Below are 16031 nucleotides of genomic sequence, written 5' to 3' on the forward strand. Positions count from 1 at the left end.
TTTGCACACATGTGCACCTCCCCCCCACACACATATGAACATGTATTGTCCCTCCCTCCACACACACATAAAAAAGAGAACTCCCAACATGCATTGCACCGTAAGTCCTGCCCATCCCCCGTTTGCTTAGAGCACTCCACAGAAGAAGACTAGAACCCAGGGTCCTGTTCAGTCCATTCCTGACTCATCCTGGAGTATCTCGGGATCTAGTTCTGCATTCTCCCCTTGTTATGGTCTGGATATAAAGTGTGCCCCATCGGCTCCTGTTTTGACACTTGGTTGTTACCAGACATTATGGAGCCTTTAGGGGCCAAGACTTGGTTGATGAGTAGTCACTGGAATGGGTTTGAGAGTTCCAACCTGGCTACACATCCCATCCTTTCTCTGCTTCCTGCCCTGCCCCAGTGTGAGCAAGCTGCACTCTAAGTTCTCGCTCTGCCAGAACCAAGTGGGTCTCGGCTGCCATCCCTTTCCTGCCATTACCCATCAGCCATCTCTCTTCAAACCAGGAACTGATATAAAAGCTTTGTCCTTCAAGGAAGATCCAGTTGGTGATGAAGATTGGCCGTCACACTTTGTTTCCCTTTGCAGCTTGTTAACTCCTTCCTCCTTCAAGGATTTACTGAAAACAGTTGAGGATGTCGTCTTGGGAACCCAAGGCATCAAGTACAACGATTTTATGGATCCACCATGGTCCTTTGCTTCTGGCCTAAGCAGCGGGTTGTACACGTCACTTCTATGGCCTGGGATATGCCTACTATGTGACTCTGTCCCTCTGGGGTAGATTTCACAGAGCAGAATGACTTCTAAGTCACACAGTTTACACGTAGCCCCACCCCCCCATCAATGCCTACCAGCTTTTTCAGCCTATTCCTTTCCTTCCTTTAGTTTTTTCCCCTGGAGTTTATGATGAATTTTCATCTTCCCGGAAAGTTCAGCTGGCTGTTCCTAATGAGCATTGTACAGATCTGGGCCCCCTGTAGCTTCCCGGCCTAGTTCAAGTTCATTACTGTGGCTCACGGAGCAGTAGGAGTCCAGAGGACGGTCCGTGGCAGGCTAGCTCCCTTTACCTCTTGCTAAGTGGATCAAGATCAGTAGAAGCTACCAAAGGAAAAACAGCTTGGAAGAAGTGAGCATCCTTCATTCTGTATTTACTTGCCTAGTCAAGATTCATATAGAACCATTGCTAAATAAGAGCTCACAACGAGCCTGTTGACACAGCTCAGTGAATAAAGATGCCAACCACCAAGCCTAATCATCTGAGTTTGATCCCTGGGACCCACATGGTGCGAGGGGAGAACTGGCTTCTGCAAGCGGCTCTCTGACCTCCACATGTGCCTGGGTACACATCCTGCCCCCACTCAGATGTAACTTTAAAAACATTGCAATTAAGAATCCTTTGAAAAGTAAAACAAACTGAATTTAGAGAAATAGTCTCCTATCTATTTGCTTTATTTTATTTTTTTTTTAATAATCTGGATTCCTGGCCGTCTTGTGTGGGGAGTCTAGATTTTTTTTTTTTTTTTTAAACAAGGCATAAAAGTAGAAAGGAGACTATTTGGGAAAAGAAAACAGACCAGCAAGAGAGGAGCGGGGGATGAAAGAGAATCAAGTTATGTGTGTCTAAAAATCTCATGGTGACCCTATTATTTTGTATAATATATGCTAATAAATAATGCCTACAAAAATCCCTCTGTAGCTTGGAAAGATGGCTCTGTTGGGAAAGTGCTTGCCACAAGGACCTGAATTTGGACCCTTAGCACCAATGCAAAAGCAACAGGTGATGGCATGTACCTGTCATCCTAGCACTGGGGAGGCGTTCCAGCAGAACTCATGAGCTCCAGGCTCAGTGAGAGTGAGAGATCCTCTTTCAGATAAACAGGGTGGAGATGGATTGAGGACGACCACCAAAGTCAGCCTCTGCTCTCCACATGCAGGCATGCACACGCACATATACCATACACATGCTCACAAACCTATAAGGGTACATGTTAGCATTCTGTCTAAAGTCCACCCCCAGTTACCTGGCAACAGCCAAGTAGACCTGGCCCACTATAAAAGGGGCTGCTTACCCCCTCCTCTCTCTCTTGCTTTCTTGCTCTTGCTCTCTTGATCCCTCTGTCCCCTCGCCCCTTCCCCCTTCCCTTACCCCCTCTCCACGTGCTCATGGCCAGCCTCTACTTTCCCTTCCCTTCCCTTCCCTTCCCTTCCCTTCCCTTCCCTTCCCTTCCCTTCCCTTCCCTTCCCTTCCCTTCCCTTCCCTTCCCTTCCCTTCCCTTCCCTTCCCTTCCCTTCCCTTCCCTCCCCTCCTCTCCCCTCCCCTCCCCTTTCCTCTTCTCCTTCTTCTTCCTCTCTCTCTCTCTCTCTCTCTCTCTCTCTCTCTCTCTCTCTCTGCCTCTACTACCCTCTTAAGTTCCCTCCCCATGCCCTGAATAAACTTTATTCTATACTATACTGCGCTATACCAGTGTGTGGCTGGTCCCTCAGGGGGAAGAGGTTTCTTCTGCATGGGCTCGCTGAGACATCCCCTTCCCCCATACCTCACCACACACCTCCACAGAACATACTCTTTTTTCTCTTTATCTTTTTATAAACACATTAGCACAGTCAGTCCTGCCTCTCACAAAAGGTGACTGGTACAGGAATTGTTCTATGTTGTAGAAATATTTAATCTCAATCGGATTTCTACCCTGCCTTTGATCATTCAGTTTCCCAGATAAAAGACACACAACTTTTATATTTATAACATGCCTTAATCAGCACTAGAGCTGGCCAGATATCTACTCTAAACCCAAATTATAATTTGCCATGTTTCTTCTGAGCTGCTCTTAACTTCAATTGGCCAACCCTTGTGGTCATGCTTTCATGACTCACCTAACCCATGGTGTCTTCCTTCTCTCCTCCTTTCTCTCCCCTTCATGGTTCTTCCCTGACTCCAAGCCCTAGAACTCAAACCCTGCCTATCTCAATTATGCCCAGCTATAGGCTGTAGGCATCTTTATTCACCAATCCGGAATAATTTAGGAGGCAAGGTCACATATTATCACTTGGGTTAGGTCTACATGGAGATTCTCTCATCCTTGGGGGTAACCAGGCCTTTGGGGCCATATTTAGCATCACAATATATAGTAAAAGACCAAACCTCAATAGTTCCATACTTACCTTTGGGGACACTCCATAATAGCTATTTGTGGTGACCTTGACCTGTTTAGATTTGTTTATCAGACTAATTCTTTTGGGGAGTAGGAGAAATTTAAGTTGTGTGCTGGGTTGTGTGTGAGTGCCCTGACTCCTTTGGGAACTCACCATCTGTGAGAATGACTAAGGACACTTACTGCAGGTACAGTAGCAATCCGAGGAACATGTGGCTTTTAGACAGTGGCCATTTACATTAAAATTCCCAAAGGTCATCTTTCCCAATTACCCATTAAATCCTTTCCTTGGGGCCAAGAGAGGAAAACACACTTTAATTCGAAGACTTTGGAAAGAAATACAAGCCTTATTAAGGCTGTGTGCTGGGGTCTCTGATGCAGAGGGGCATGCTCAACTGTAGGGTTAACATTAGGTTCCAAGTTGAGTCCTTGCCCTGCCATGTGCTAGCTCTCTGGCATTTTCCACTCATTACTTTAACTTCTTCTTGTCTAATATTTACCACTGGTAATATATGAATTGATAGAATTCTTCATAGTGTTGGAATTGAAATAAATTTATATAATACTCCTATACAGACATCTAGAAAATGTCAAGCAACTATCTCCTGTTTCTTATTATTACTCATTCTTTTAAATGATTATGTGAAACGTACAGAGATAAGAGTTATTTATTAATTTCAAAGACTTTTTCATTTTTCAAGTATGTGTATTTGTGTGTATTTGTGTGTCTCTATGTGTGTTTGTGCATGTGCGTGCAGATGCTTTCAGAGTCCAGAAGTGGGTGTCAGATCCTTTGTCAGTGGAGTTATAGGTGGCTGTGAGCCACCTGATTTGGGTGCTGCTAGCTCAATTTAAGTCTCCTGGAAGAAAACCAATGCCCTTAATCACTGAGCCATCTTCCCAGCCATGGTTCCCAGTCCATGAGACAGTCATTTGGATTACTGTGTATGTGTGTGTGTGTGTGTGTGTGCATGTGCATGCATGCATGTTCTTGCATGTCTGGAAGTGCAAGGGTGTGTTGTTGCATATATAACTCTCTTTTCATTCATATGGAGGTCCAAGGCTGATGTTTTGATTAATTTTTGGTCACCCTTTTCATCTCATTCATTGAGCCATGATGTCTCAATCAAACCCAGAATGCATCCGATATGGCTAGACTTGATAGATGGGTTGCTTAGAGGATCGCTTGTCTTCACCTTCCCAAGCTAAAATTGCAGGCAGGTTGTCATGCTTTCTGGAGATCCGGATGTGATTCCTCATGCTTGCAGGGTGAGCTCTTTAATTACTAAGCCATCTCTCCAGTTCCTCCAGCCAGACCACAGTTTATAAGTGGTAAAAGAGCTGCTTGTTTTTTCCAGGACCAAGGTAGATCTTAGAAGCATTGTATCTGCTTATCAGTTCTTGCTCTGATGATGCCTTTGGGCGAAAGTAGCATCTACTTGTGAGCACTGCCAGGTGCTGTCATGCATGCGGCCAGAACTCCTGAGGATTCTTGAGGAGAGATCCTCAGAAGAGGGCACGATGTTTTGCTCCTCTGGGCCCCTGCATGGAGTAAATAAGTAGGTGGTCTCTCTTCTCTTACTTGGAAGGTAGATTTTTTTACAAACATAGTTTTAATTTCCTCAGGCTGAGAAGCATGGGCAGGGCCTGTTGCTAATTTTCCAAGTGGGAGAGAATAGTGCCCTCTAGACCTTGAACAGGAGTATGAGTGTCCAGTTTATTGGACACATTTTAGTTAAGATCTCATAAGATCTACATGCAAATAGACCTATGTCTTCGAACTGAAGCACAAAGACTGTATGATTGTTAGAGCTTGTAACCATACTTTTTGGGTATTTTATTGGGTTCTTATACCTACCACCTTCTTCACCCCAATCCCTTCCAACTCCCCAATACTAGGTAGGAGAGAAAAAGGGTTAGAGGGAAAAGGAGTGTTCATCTTGTTAGACTACTTTCTGCTGATTAGGGGCATCGGGATCCTTGGGGCAAGTCTAATCATCAGGATATCGAGTTTCTTATTCTTGTTTCTGTGCTCACAACCACTTGACAAACTACAGCAATAGGAACCAGCAGCAACAGGGAGCAGCAGCAGCAGGGGGAGCAGCAGAGCCTCCCTCCTCTCAGGCCTCTGGCATTTTTTTTATACCCTCTCAAGAGTTTCCTGAATTCCCAACGTAAACATCTTCAGCGAGCAGAATCATGCCACTGAGAGAGCACGAGACAAATCATAGTCAGCTGCTGTGGACACCTGGGATCAAAACAAAAACCAGAGGTAGTGGCGCAAGTTCCTCACCATGCACACCAATGTTTTGAATTCTCAAATCACACACACACACACACACAGCCTATATTTAATATGCCTTAATCAGCTCAATGGTTGGGCTGCTCCCCAACTTCCATGCTGCTAACACCTCCTCTCCGATACTCCTGAGTTACTACTTTCTAAAATCTATATTCCATCTTTGCTACCCAAGACCTGGGGTGTGTGTGGGGGGGGGGGGCTGCTCTTCCCTGGCTTTTGCATGATTGGTGCTCTGTCTTCTGCTGCTCTCAAGCCTGCATCTTATTCCTCCCCTCGCATGGTGATTCTTCTTCTTCTTTGGGTCCCCTTGCCTGAGAATCCTAAAGTCCTGCCTCTGTCACCCTGCCCAGCCATTGGCTGCCAACAACTTTATTTATTCAGAACCAACTGGGGGCAGGGACCTGCAGCATCTTACATACGGGATTCTTGTGAAATTTTGGGAAACCCAATTAACATAAGAATTAAATTGAATCCATAACATTTCCCCCTTTTCATTCATTAAAAAAGCCCTTTTCTCAGATATACATTGAACATAGTTATAACAGTTATGTAAACTATAAGGTATGCTATATACTAATAATGTCTAATCCATCAATTTTGGCAATTTAGGTACATTACTCTAACATCTATTCTCACTTAAAGACCTTACAATTCTATACCTGAATTATGGTTTGATTTTAGCTTGCATTACCATCTAAAAACCATCCTTTCAGACCTACATCATCTTCTTCAATGCTAAACAACTCAAGTTTGATCATGAAACTACAACTAGTCTTCAACCCTGTCAGAAATTTAAGAATGAATTGAATATTTTGATTATCTCAAACTTTTTTTTTTCTGTAGCCAAGATCTTCAGGGGGTCATTCTCTGCCATATCTGATCCGTATCCCTCTGGAAGGGGTCCAAAATCTTTTCTTCTTTCCTCTTAACACGAATACAGAGCTTCTCTCCCCAAATAGCATGTCCTTGGTCCAGTAACCTGAATTCATCATAAAGGTTTAGATTGATTCAAATTAGCAGCCTGCTTTCTCTTCAGGCCTGTTCTATTCTGACCTCTCTCCCAGAGGATTTTTAATATCATAACCATCAAATTTATACCCACACACATTTTGACAATTAAAACAATTCAAAGCAATTGAAGCAATCTCAGCAGTTATTATTATCTGTTGAGACAGTGCCCCTTCACTATCCTCTGCCTTGTCCTTACACAATTAATTTTGAGTAGTGAGATCAAGGCCTAACTTTCTACTATCTGTCTGAGATAAGGTTTTTCTTCCTACCCCCTGTCCTGACCTACATGATCAAAGGTCTCAATTTATTTATTCATCAACTGGGTTTTTAAAGAAACCCAAACTCTCACTACCAGAGCTCGTCATGGGTAAGTCAGGAGGGTGGCCTTGAGCTGGGTCTACAGGACATGTTTAGGGAATACAGGAGTCTAGTGTTTTATAAACCTTCTTCTTCTCCCCTCCTACTTAATCTTCTTCCTTCCTCCCTCCTTTTCCTTCTTTCTACTCTTCTCCTCCCAGCTCCCTTTTCATCTTCCTTCTTTCTCTACTTTCCCTTCTTCCTTTTCTTTTCTCCTTTCCTTCCTCTTTTCCTGCTTAATCTCACTTTCTCCTTCCCCCTTTTCCCTCTTCCTCCCTTCTTTTCTTCAGCTTCCCATTTTTCCTCCTCCCTTTTCTTCTTCTTTCTTCTCTTCCTACATTGATAGATAACTTCCTATTTATACCCAGGAATAAATACACCAGGAACACACTGGAAGGCATCCTTTCTGTGTCTCTGCCAGCATCACATTGGAGAGTTTTCTATTTAGAAGTACTTGCTAATCTGAGAGGCCAATGAGAATTCATTGTTTGTCTGCACAGTTTTAGCAATACCAGCAAGGGTGAAATTCCAGCTCCCTTTACTTTGTCAAATGGGGAGAGAAAAATTGATTTCCACTCAGCATTTCATTGACTGCTCCACCCCATTTGGTAGATTAATCTTCTCTTTCCCACCAGCTTGCTACACCTCCCTGATCCTCCCAGGAGTTTCATCTATGAGGCACTGTGTTCCTGGACAGTCTGTGCTGAGTTATTGGCATCCTGATGATGACATCTCCTTGGCCACTGGGCATAGGTTTTGAATGAGTGCTCCTTGGAAGCACAGACACTCTGAGCATAGATTAATTTCTGGGTCTTCATTCTGGGATGCTACTGTGTGTGTATTCACCAACTGGAGATAAGACAAGGAGGTGGAAAGCTATTGGTTGTGTTGCCAGTTTAAATAGTTGTAAGGGTTCCTAATGCCATGTTGATTACTTGCTGAGGATCACTCAATGCCCTGACGGTTCAGTTTGGCCTGTGAAGTAGACTTGACAAACACCTTTTGGTTAGCACCAGCTCTAACATGAAAACAAACCAAAATACCCCCCACAAAACCCAATAGATGCTTAACAGAACAAGGGAAAACAATCAAGAAATATCACTTATTCATTCTCCAAGCATATTCTGAATACCTGTCCTGGTCATCAGTATCCATAGATGTCTCAAGCCTTCTTGGGTTATTCTTCCTGATGAGACATGAACAAATGTCTATTCACTCAAAATAGAGCACAGATGACAAAGCAAAGAAATGGCTCCACTGTGGTCTACTTCTGTGAACCAGCGAGTATATTAGGATTGCTTATAGGAGCCTGGGTGACTCACAGGCAGCTGTATCACCAAAAGTCTGCCCAGCATGGGTGATGACTCAAAAAAGCTTCATCTCAGAGCTCCCTGCACTTGGTGAACAGGTGGGAGACATGCCCTGCCCCCTATAGTGGCTACTTACGTAACACTGAAAGAGGCACTTTGAACCTTGTGAGTTCTAGGGACTTTCTGTGCCTTGTATGTTTTGTTGACCTCCCCTAGTCAAAAAGAACCTCCCTCTGGGAGGGAATGTTTCATTACATAGGAAATAGTCACAAAACTGCTTTGCTCACTGACCTTCCATAATCAAGTTCAGGGGGTCGGGGAGTAAGGCAAACCCAGACAGGAACACGGGTGGTAAGTTTTGTACCCAATGCACATGAAGTTGTAAGAGACTATGCTGGGACTTTTCCTGGGATAATGTGAACAAAAATCTGTTCACTTCAGATAGGCACCAATAACAGAGCTAAGGAATGATTCTACCAAGGTCTGGCTTGTTGAACCAATGAGTTTACAGAAGTTACAGAAGTACAGGTAAAGGATTATATAGAGTGTCATAGGTCACTTGAAGGCAGATGAGACACTGAAAAACCCACTGGAGAGGGGCCTTGTGAATCTTGTGAGTTTCCTGAGCTTCCTGGGCCTTGTGAGTTTCCCGAGCTTCCTGTGTCTTGTGAGTTTCCTGAGTCTTGTGAACTCCCTCTTTCTTCTAAGGGGGAATGTTTCAATTCTGAGCAAATAGCTATATAAATACTGACAAGAAAGAAAATTTGGCAGACTCTTCTTGGTGAGATAAGGTATGACCAGGAAGCAATAAAATATTAACAGCATTGTAGCTCCTCCCTGAGAACAAGGTGGCATTCACCAGGAAGATCATGGGTAAAGACATCCCCCAGGAGATATAGCAGCAGGCACATAGAACCAGAGAGGTGAAAACAACATATTGCTTTCTTATGCAACAGTGGGAATAATAAGGCTACGAGAGACAGAGGCAGGCTTGGAGAGAATGTTGAGGTTTTTTTTTTCTTAGTTTTGGGTCAAAATATCACTGAAGTTTGTAGAGCAGTGTTGTCTTCGCTTTGCGGGGAAATAATCTCAAACTATATTGAAGATGGTATAGAGGCAGCAATGTGCTACCATAATCCCACATATAAGTATTGATTCTTGGAAACGTTGTTCCACTAAGCTCATTAGAGAAGGAATTATCTACTGGAGAAATGGCAGAGAGAACTTCAACAAGCATGTAAGGGGTTAAACCCTTTAGACATAATGACTCTGTTTATGTGTGAGTGCAAGGAAGAAGTTGTGATTTCTGTCACACATAGCCAGACAATTTGAGGTACCGAGGAGCAGCAGACAGGAGGTGCGGTCATGCTAAAGAGGAGGTGCTGGGTGGGCACGTAGATAGAGTACAGTCATGAACTGCTTAATGATGGGGGAAGGCACTGAGAAATGTCTCATCAGGAACTTCATCCTGCTGTGACTACCGAAGGGCATCCTTACAAAAGCTTAGACACTACACAGCTAAGCTAGTGTGTGTGTGTGTGTGTGTGTGTGTGTGTGTGTGTGTGTGTGTGTGAACATGCCCATATACCTTCTATGCATGAATAGAGCAACACAAGATTGAATTAGGGACAAGAGGAAATGATATTGTCAAGACTTGTGGTAGGGCTGGGAGTATAGCTTGGTCAATAGAGTTCTTATGTAGCAAGTACAAAAGCCCTGTGTCCATCCCCTGCTCTGAATAAACACACGGCACATGCATGCGGTCTTAGTACTTGGGGAGTAGAGTTAGGAAGATCAGAAGTAAATGTCATTCGTAGCTCCATTGCAAGTCTGAGGTTGGCCTGAGCAATCTGACAGCTTGTTTTTAAAGAGAGGAGCAAAGACATATAATATTAGATTTACTAACTATTGCCACTTTATTGTGATACTTTAATATTTTAAAACAAAGTGGACCTTGGTAAGTAATGGCTTGTCATCTCAGTTATTCGTGAGGCTAAGGCAGAAGGATTGCAAGTTAAAGACCATCCTGAACAGCAAAGTGAGATCAAAGACAGCCTGGGCAAGTAAGTGAGATCCTGTCTCTAAACAAAAAGTAAAAAGAGGACTGGGAATATTGCTCAAAGACAGAACACTTGCATAGAATCCCCCGGTGAGGGGCTGGGGTTGGGGTGTGGCTCAGCTGTAGAATGATTATTTAGAACCCTCCAGTGAGGGGCTGGGGGTGTGGCTCAAAGGTAAGGTACATACTTAGAATATGCCAGTGGAGGCCTGAGGACTTGGTTTAGTGTAGAATACTGTCTTAGAGTTTCTGTTGCTGTGATAAAAACACCATGACCAAAAGAAGAGTGGGGGTGGGAGGGTATTTCAGCTTGTGTGTCCAGATCATAGTTCATCATGAAGGGAAGTGGAGCAGGAACCTGAACCTAGAGGTAGGTACTGAAGCAGAGGCCAAGGCAGAGTGACGTTTACTAGCTTGTTCCTCATGACTTGCTCAGCTGGTTTTCTAATACCATCCAGGACCACTCTCCTAGAGATGGGTGGCACCGTCCACACAAATCGTTGTTAATCAAGAAAGTGCCTCACAGGCTTGACTACTGGCTACTGGCATTTCTTCTGTGGACATATTCTCAATTGTTTCTTCTTCCCAAAGAAGCTTTATGCAATTGAATAACCACCACCACCACCACCACCACCACCACCACCACCACCACCACCACCACCACCACCACCACAACAACAACAACAACAGACCTAACCAGGACAAATACCTACCTAAAATTGCCTTTTGAAGAGTTAAGGTTATGGCTCAGTGGTAGAGCCCCTGCCTAGAATCCCCCCAGTGAGGGGCTGGGGGCGTGGCTCAGTGGTAGAGCCCCTGCCTAGATGCTTGGGCACCTGAGTTCAATCCCCAGTACTAGGGGGAAAAAAAAGAACCATGTTAAGCAATTCTCAGTTACATCACCAGCTCTTTTTATTTTATTTAAGTCATGCCAAGGAGAAAAAGAGTTGTTAACTGCATCAGGGACTATTGATCACATTTATGGTACTTTTCACTCATATCTCTCTTTTTCTCCTTCCAGGAGATGGGCAAGTAGATTTTGATGAATTCATGACGATTCTTGGGCCCAAGCTGGTGTCATCAGAAGGTCGGGATGGTTTTCTTGGAAATACGATAGACAGTATCTTCTGGCAGGTAAGTGAGGTTTTCACATCAGATTAAGTCTGGCAGTGTCATGTTTTCTGGGATCAACTAACTTTGTCTGTGAAGTCTTGGGTGTCTATTCAGACTGCAATGAGCCCTCTTGGACTGGGGTGTTAGGTGTTCTTTGAATTGGTTATCACAGTTGAACGCTATGCTATGTTCTGTTAGGGTTTGAAAAACTGAGCTGTCTCCGTGCGTCTTTTCCTTGGAGCAGAGTTTGCATTTGTGGAGGTGAAATTCTTCCACGTCTGACCCGTGAAGGGCTTTCTCCTGGAGATCTTGAAAAGGAGACATTGGTATTACCTATGATAATTCTTACTTTAAGCTAAAGTCGTGAAAGTTCTCAGTGTAGATGTTCTAGAGGACCAATGAAGCAGGTTGTTCTTTTGAGTAACAGGTTTATTGGGAGTAGTTATTAACACTGTAGGCAAATAGGCATGAGGGGGGTTCTGAAGAGAATTCAGTTCTGTGAGACAGAGTAGAGGTCTTCTCTTAGAGCAGAGGTTCTCGACCTTTCTAATGCAAATTGGAAATGCTTCCTAATGACCCTCCAATACAGTTCCTCATGTTGTGGTGACCCCAACCATAACATTGTTTTGTTGCTACTTCATAACTGTAATTTTGTATCGGTTATAAATCATAATATAAATATCTGATATGCAGGACATCTGATATGTGACTCCCCAAAGAAGTCATGATCCCACAGGTTGAGAACCTCTGCCTTAGAGGTTTTGGGGATGGGGTGGGAGAAAAGGTGGTGGTCCCATGCCATGCAGTCACTGAGGGTCTGTAGGAGATGCTTCCAATCAGATGTATCTGTCCTCTCAGTGACAGGAGTTGGTCCCCTTATGTGTGTCCGTCGTAGGGGGTATGTTTACTGTACTTCCTGATTGCTCAGGGTGCTCAGTACACGACCTCTGGGAAAGTGAGGATTACATATTCACAGTTCACACGGCATCACAGTATGACAGCTCTCATTTCTTTTATGGCAGTTTTGATGACATGAGAGAGGAGTGATAAGAGAGGGACAGAGGGTAGAATGAGAAGAGGAAGAGGTAGAGAGAGGAGAAGAGAGAGATACACTTTCTCTCTGTCTGTCTCTGTCTGTCTCTGTCTCTCTGTCTCTCTCTCTCTCTCTGTCTCTCTCTGTCTCTGTCTCTCTCTCTCTCTCTCTCTCTCTCTCTCTCTCTCTCTGTGTGTGTGTGTGTGTCTGTGTGTCTGTGTGTCTCTCTGTGTGTATTTATACAGGTAAGCTTGGTCCCGGTAGCTTCTAGCTCAAACCTGACAATCCCAAGCGCTTCCCCATGGACAGGGTAGATGGTAGCTTGTGTTGGATCTTGATATTACTCCTGCACTTCATAGGACATATTGGTTTTATCTAAGGACTTGCATCCAACGCTATCAATTTGCAGTCAGTTCTGTCTTGTGAATCCTTGTTGGAGATTACTGATGCCTACATTCTAATTATTCGAGTAACACTACATCATTTTTACTTCACGTCTCTATTTTAAAATGTGACTATTATTTCTTGGTTATGGAATTAGGGGAATGGATCATTAATCTTTGTTTTTCAAACATGAGCCAGATACATTGTTGAGTTCAATCGAATGGAATTTATTTTTAGGCATCTAAAACACTACGGAAGCCGGGCAGAGTAGTTGCATACCTGTGATCTTGTTACTTAGGAGACTGAAACAGGAGGATTGCTCTAAGTTTGGAGCCAGCCTGGGCTACAAAGTTTGCAGGGTGAGACCTGGTCTCACAAAAGCAAAAACTAAACCAAAACAATAGCAAACAGAAACAAATAAAAACCAAGAAAAAATAAATTAAAACATTACAAGCACCATCAAAACACAGTATTCCCTTGATTTCTTAAAATAGTTTTCTTTTCAGTAAATACACTTTCCTAAGATAGATAAGCATACTTTCCCTCATCTCAGATCTTACTCTGGTACTCACCTAGCATAGAGCCAGCCAATGCACATATAAATACTTTTCATTTGACTGTGACAAAAATAGATGACAGAAACAATTTAGAGGAAGAAAGACTAATTTTGACTTACAGTTTCTGAGGACTCAGATAGCCATGTGACATGTGACTCTGACACATAGGACTTGTCATGCCCCACCGTGGCAATAGGAGTATGTAGCAAAGGAGAGATGGTCGCTCACTTTATAGTAGACAGGAAGGAGAGAGAAAACCTGGAAGGAGTCAGGCATTGTATCTCCTAAGGATTTTACTCTAGTGACTTGTCTTCTCAAGATCCCATACTGTCCCAAATAGAGTAATTAGAGAATTTAAATCATGACCATATAGGAGACATTTTGGATCCAAACAGCAGTGCCATTTTTTCAGCCTGAAAGAATAAGTTGTCCCCATGGTCTGCACTTTACCTACAGTGGCCACGAGTTCTGTCTACCCTGTGCTCTGCCTTCATGGTTCACCCTAGCCCAAGAAGATGCCACAGGGCATCCTGAGTACTATGCTTTTTTTTCTTGGTGCTGAGAGGAAGGAGGAAATTATGGGTATCAGACCCCTATCTTACATAGTGGCCCTGATTCTCTAGATTATTTACCAATATGACATCTCTCTGACCAGGCAGCGTTTCTCTAACCCAAAGCTGATTCTCCTTAGCATAGTTCCATCACGCCAGCATGATCACAGACTCGCTCTGGTTTTGTTATACAGTAGATCTCCCTCCTCCAGAGTGAGAAGACCAGGCACAGCAAAGTGAGCTGAGGGCGGGAAATTGCATTTGAGATTATTTATTTTTAAAAGTGTACTTTGTGTGACGGCATGTGTATGTACATACGTGTCCTTCAGGAGCCATCTACCTTTGTTTTTGAAGCAGGGTCTCTAACTGGCCTGGAATGCACTGATTGAGCTAGCCTCACTGGTCAGCAGGCCCTTGGGATCTTCCTATTTCAGCTTTCCCAGTTGTTTAGGTTACAAGTTCAGGCTGCCACACATAGATTTTGTTGTTGTTGTTGTTGTTATTGTTATTTTTTTTGTTTGGTTTAGATTTTGTGTATGGGGAGAGGGTTCTGGGGACCAAACTCAGGCTTGTAAGGCAAGCACTTTACCAACTGAGCCATCTCCCCATCCCCACCCCCATCCCCATCCTGTAATAGTCAAATGAACTCTGGAATGCAGCATCTTCCCTCTCCTGCAGTTACTCCCCCAGGACCGAACAGCCATTAGCAAACAAACAGAGGGGTATCCATTAGCACCCAGCTTCCAGGCCCTGCCTCTGCTCTACTGCCTGATCACTGAGAAGCAGCTTGAGAAAGTGTGTGAAACACCCACAACAGCCATCCCTGCATGGAGAGGAGTTCATGATCTCCATGCTTGGTGGCTGGGGTGGTGAGGGTGGGTGGAAGTTAAGAGCCGGCTCTGTGCATGTGTGCATATGTAAAAGTGACATATGTGCATGAATGCATTGGTTTCAGTCTGTGGCAGTGGTTGACGCTAGCATTAGAAAGAGGAGCAGAAAGACCGGTCTCTAACTCTGGTGTTCCAGGAGGAGATACTAGCAGCAGGAGCTAAGAGACTGATAGGATGTTTTATCAGAGCCCGGTATCCGGTTTTTACTGAAGCAGAGGTACTCAGATTCAGCTGTGGTTCCTCACATGCCATCATAACCACAGAACAGGCAAAAACGAGTAACTCTGCAAGTCTCACAGTTTCAGTAAGTTATGAATTAGAGAGCAGCTGGGCTGGAGGCTTTGGCTCTGGGTCTCTCAGGGGATTGCTGTCAAGATGCCCGCTGTGATCATTAGAAGGCTTGGCTGAGGCTCCTGGGTGTACTTTAGGCTGCCTCATTGTTCTGGCTGGCAACCTGTTCTCAGATCTCCACCATCGGGGCCTTTTCAGAGTACCATTTGAGCATCCTGGCTTGACACTGGTGTCTCTTAACTCGAAGGGTAAAAAGAGAGTGCAGTGCAGAATGCATGGGGACTTTCAGACTTCGCTTTTGGGTATGTGCGTGTATGCATTCTGGTGTAAGTGCTGTGCACATGTGTGCACATGTGTTTGGTGGCCAGTGGACATCCTTAGGTACCATTCACTTTCTCTTTGAAGCAGAGTCTCTCACTGGCTTAGAGTATACCAAGTAAGCTAAGCTGGCCGGCCGGCCGGTGATCTATCTGTCTCTGTCTCCCCAGCATTAGGATTACAGGTATGTTCCACCATGCCTGGCCCCACATTGTCCTTTTTAAGTAAGGGAGAAAACTACCTCCCAGTGAAGTCAGGAAGCAGGAGCTTTCTGGGGCTAGCTCTCAGAAAGGGAAGAGATCCTTTAATCAGGCTTCCAAGGTGTTTGTGTGTCTGTGTGTTCCCATGTGCATGCAGATATGCATACATATATATGCAAATGAGTGTAGAAGCTAGAAGTCAGCTTCAAGTATTGTTCCCCAGGAGCTGGCCGCCTTCTTTTGCGACAGGCTCTCATTGGGGGTTATCAATTAGGCTAGGCTAGAGTCGCAAGGATCCATCTCTTTTTGTCTCCCCCAGCACTCAGATCACAAGCATGCACCTATCCAGATGCATGACTTAACATGACTGCTGGGAATTGAACTCAGGTCCTCATGCTTGCTAAGCAAGCGCTTATTGGCTGAGCTATGCCCCCTGCCCAAGCTTCCACTGTTGCTGTCACAAGCCTTGCTTTTTTCTCGGCATTGAATTCTTCTTACCTTAG

The 16031-nt window shown here is 44.2% G+C and overlaps 1 protein-coding gene across 9 annotated transcripts in view; it reads left to right on the plus strand.

Annotated features, from left to right (window-relative positions):
* Nucleotides 1-16031, plus strand: part of Caln1 (calneuron 1) — a 474231-nt gene that overhangs the window by 285046 nt on the left and 173154 nt on the right. For all 9 annotated transcript variants that reach the window (XM_076923056.1, XM_076923054.1, XM_076923058.1 and 6 more), the window contains one exon: nucleotides 11213-11325. In XM_076923056.1, the coding sequence (XP_076779171.1) occupies nucleotides 11213-11325 (113 nt within the window). The remainder of the gene's footprint in view (nucleotides 1-11212; nucleotides 11326-16031) is intronic.

Source organism: Arvicanthis niloticus, chromosome 24 (assembly GCF_011762505.2).
Source record: "Arvicanthis niloticus isolate mArvNil1 chromosome 24, mArvNil1.pat.X, whole genome shotgun sequence".
In the NCBI taxonomy this organism is placed as follows: Eukaryota; Metazoa; Chordata; class Mammalia; order Rodentia; family Muridae; genus Arvicanthis; species Arvicanthis niloticus.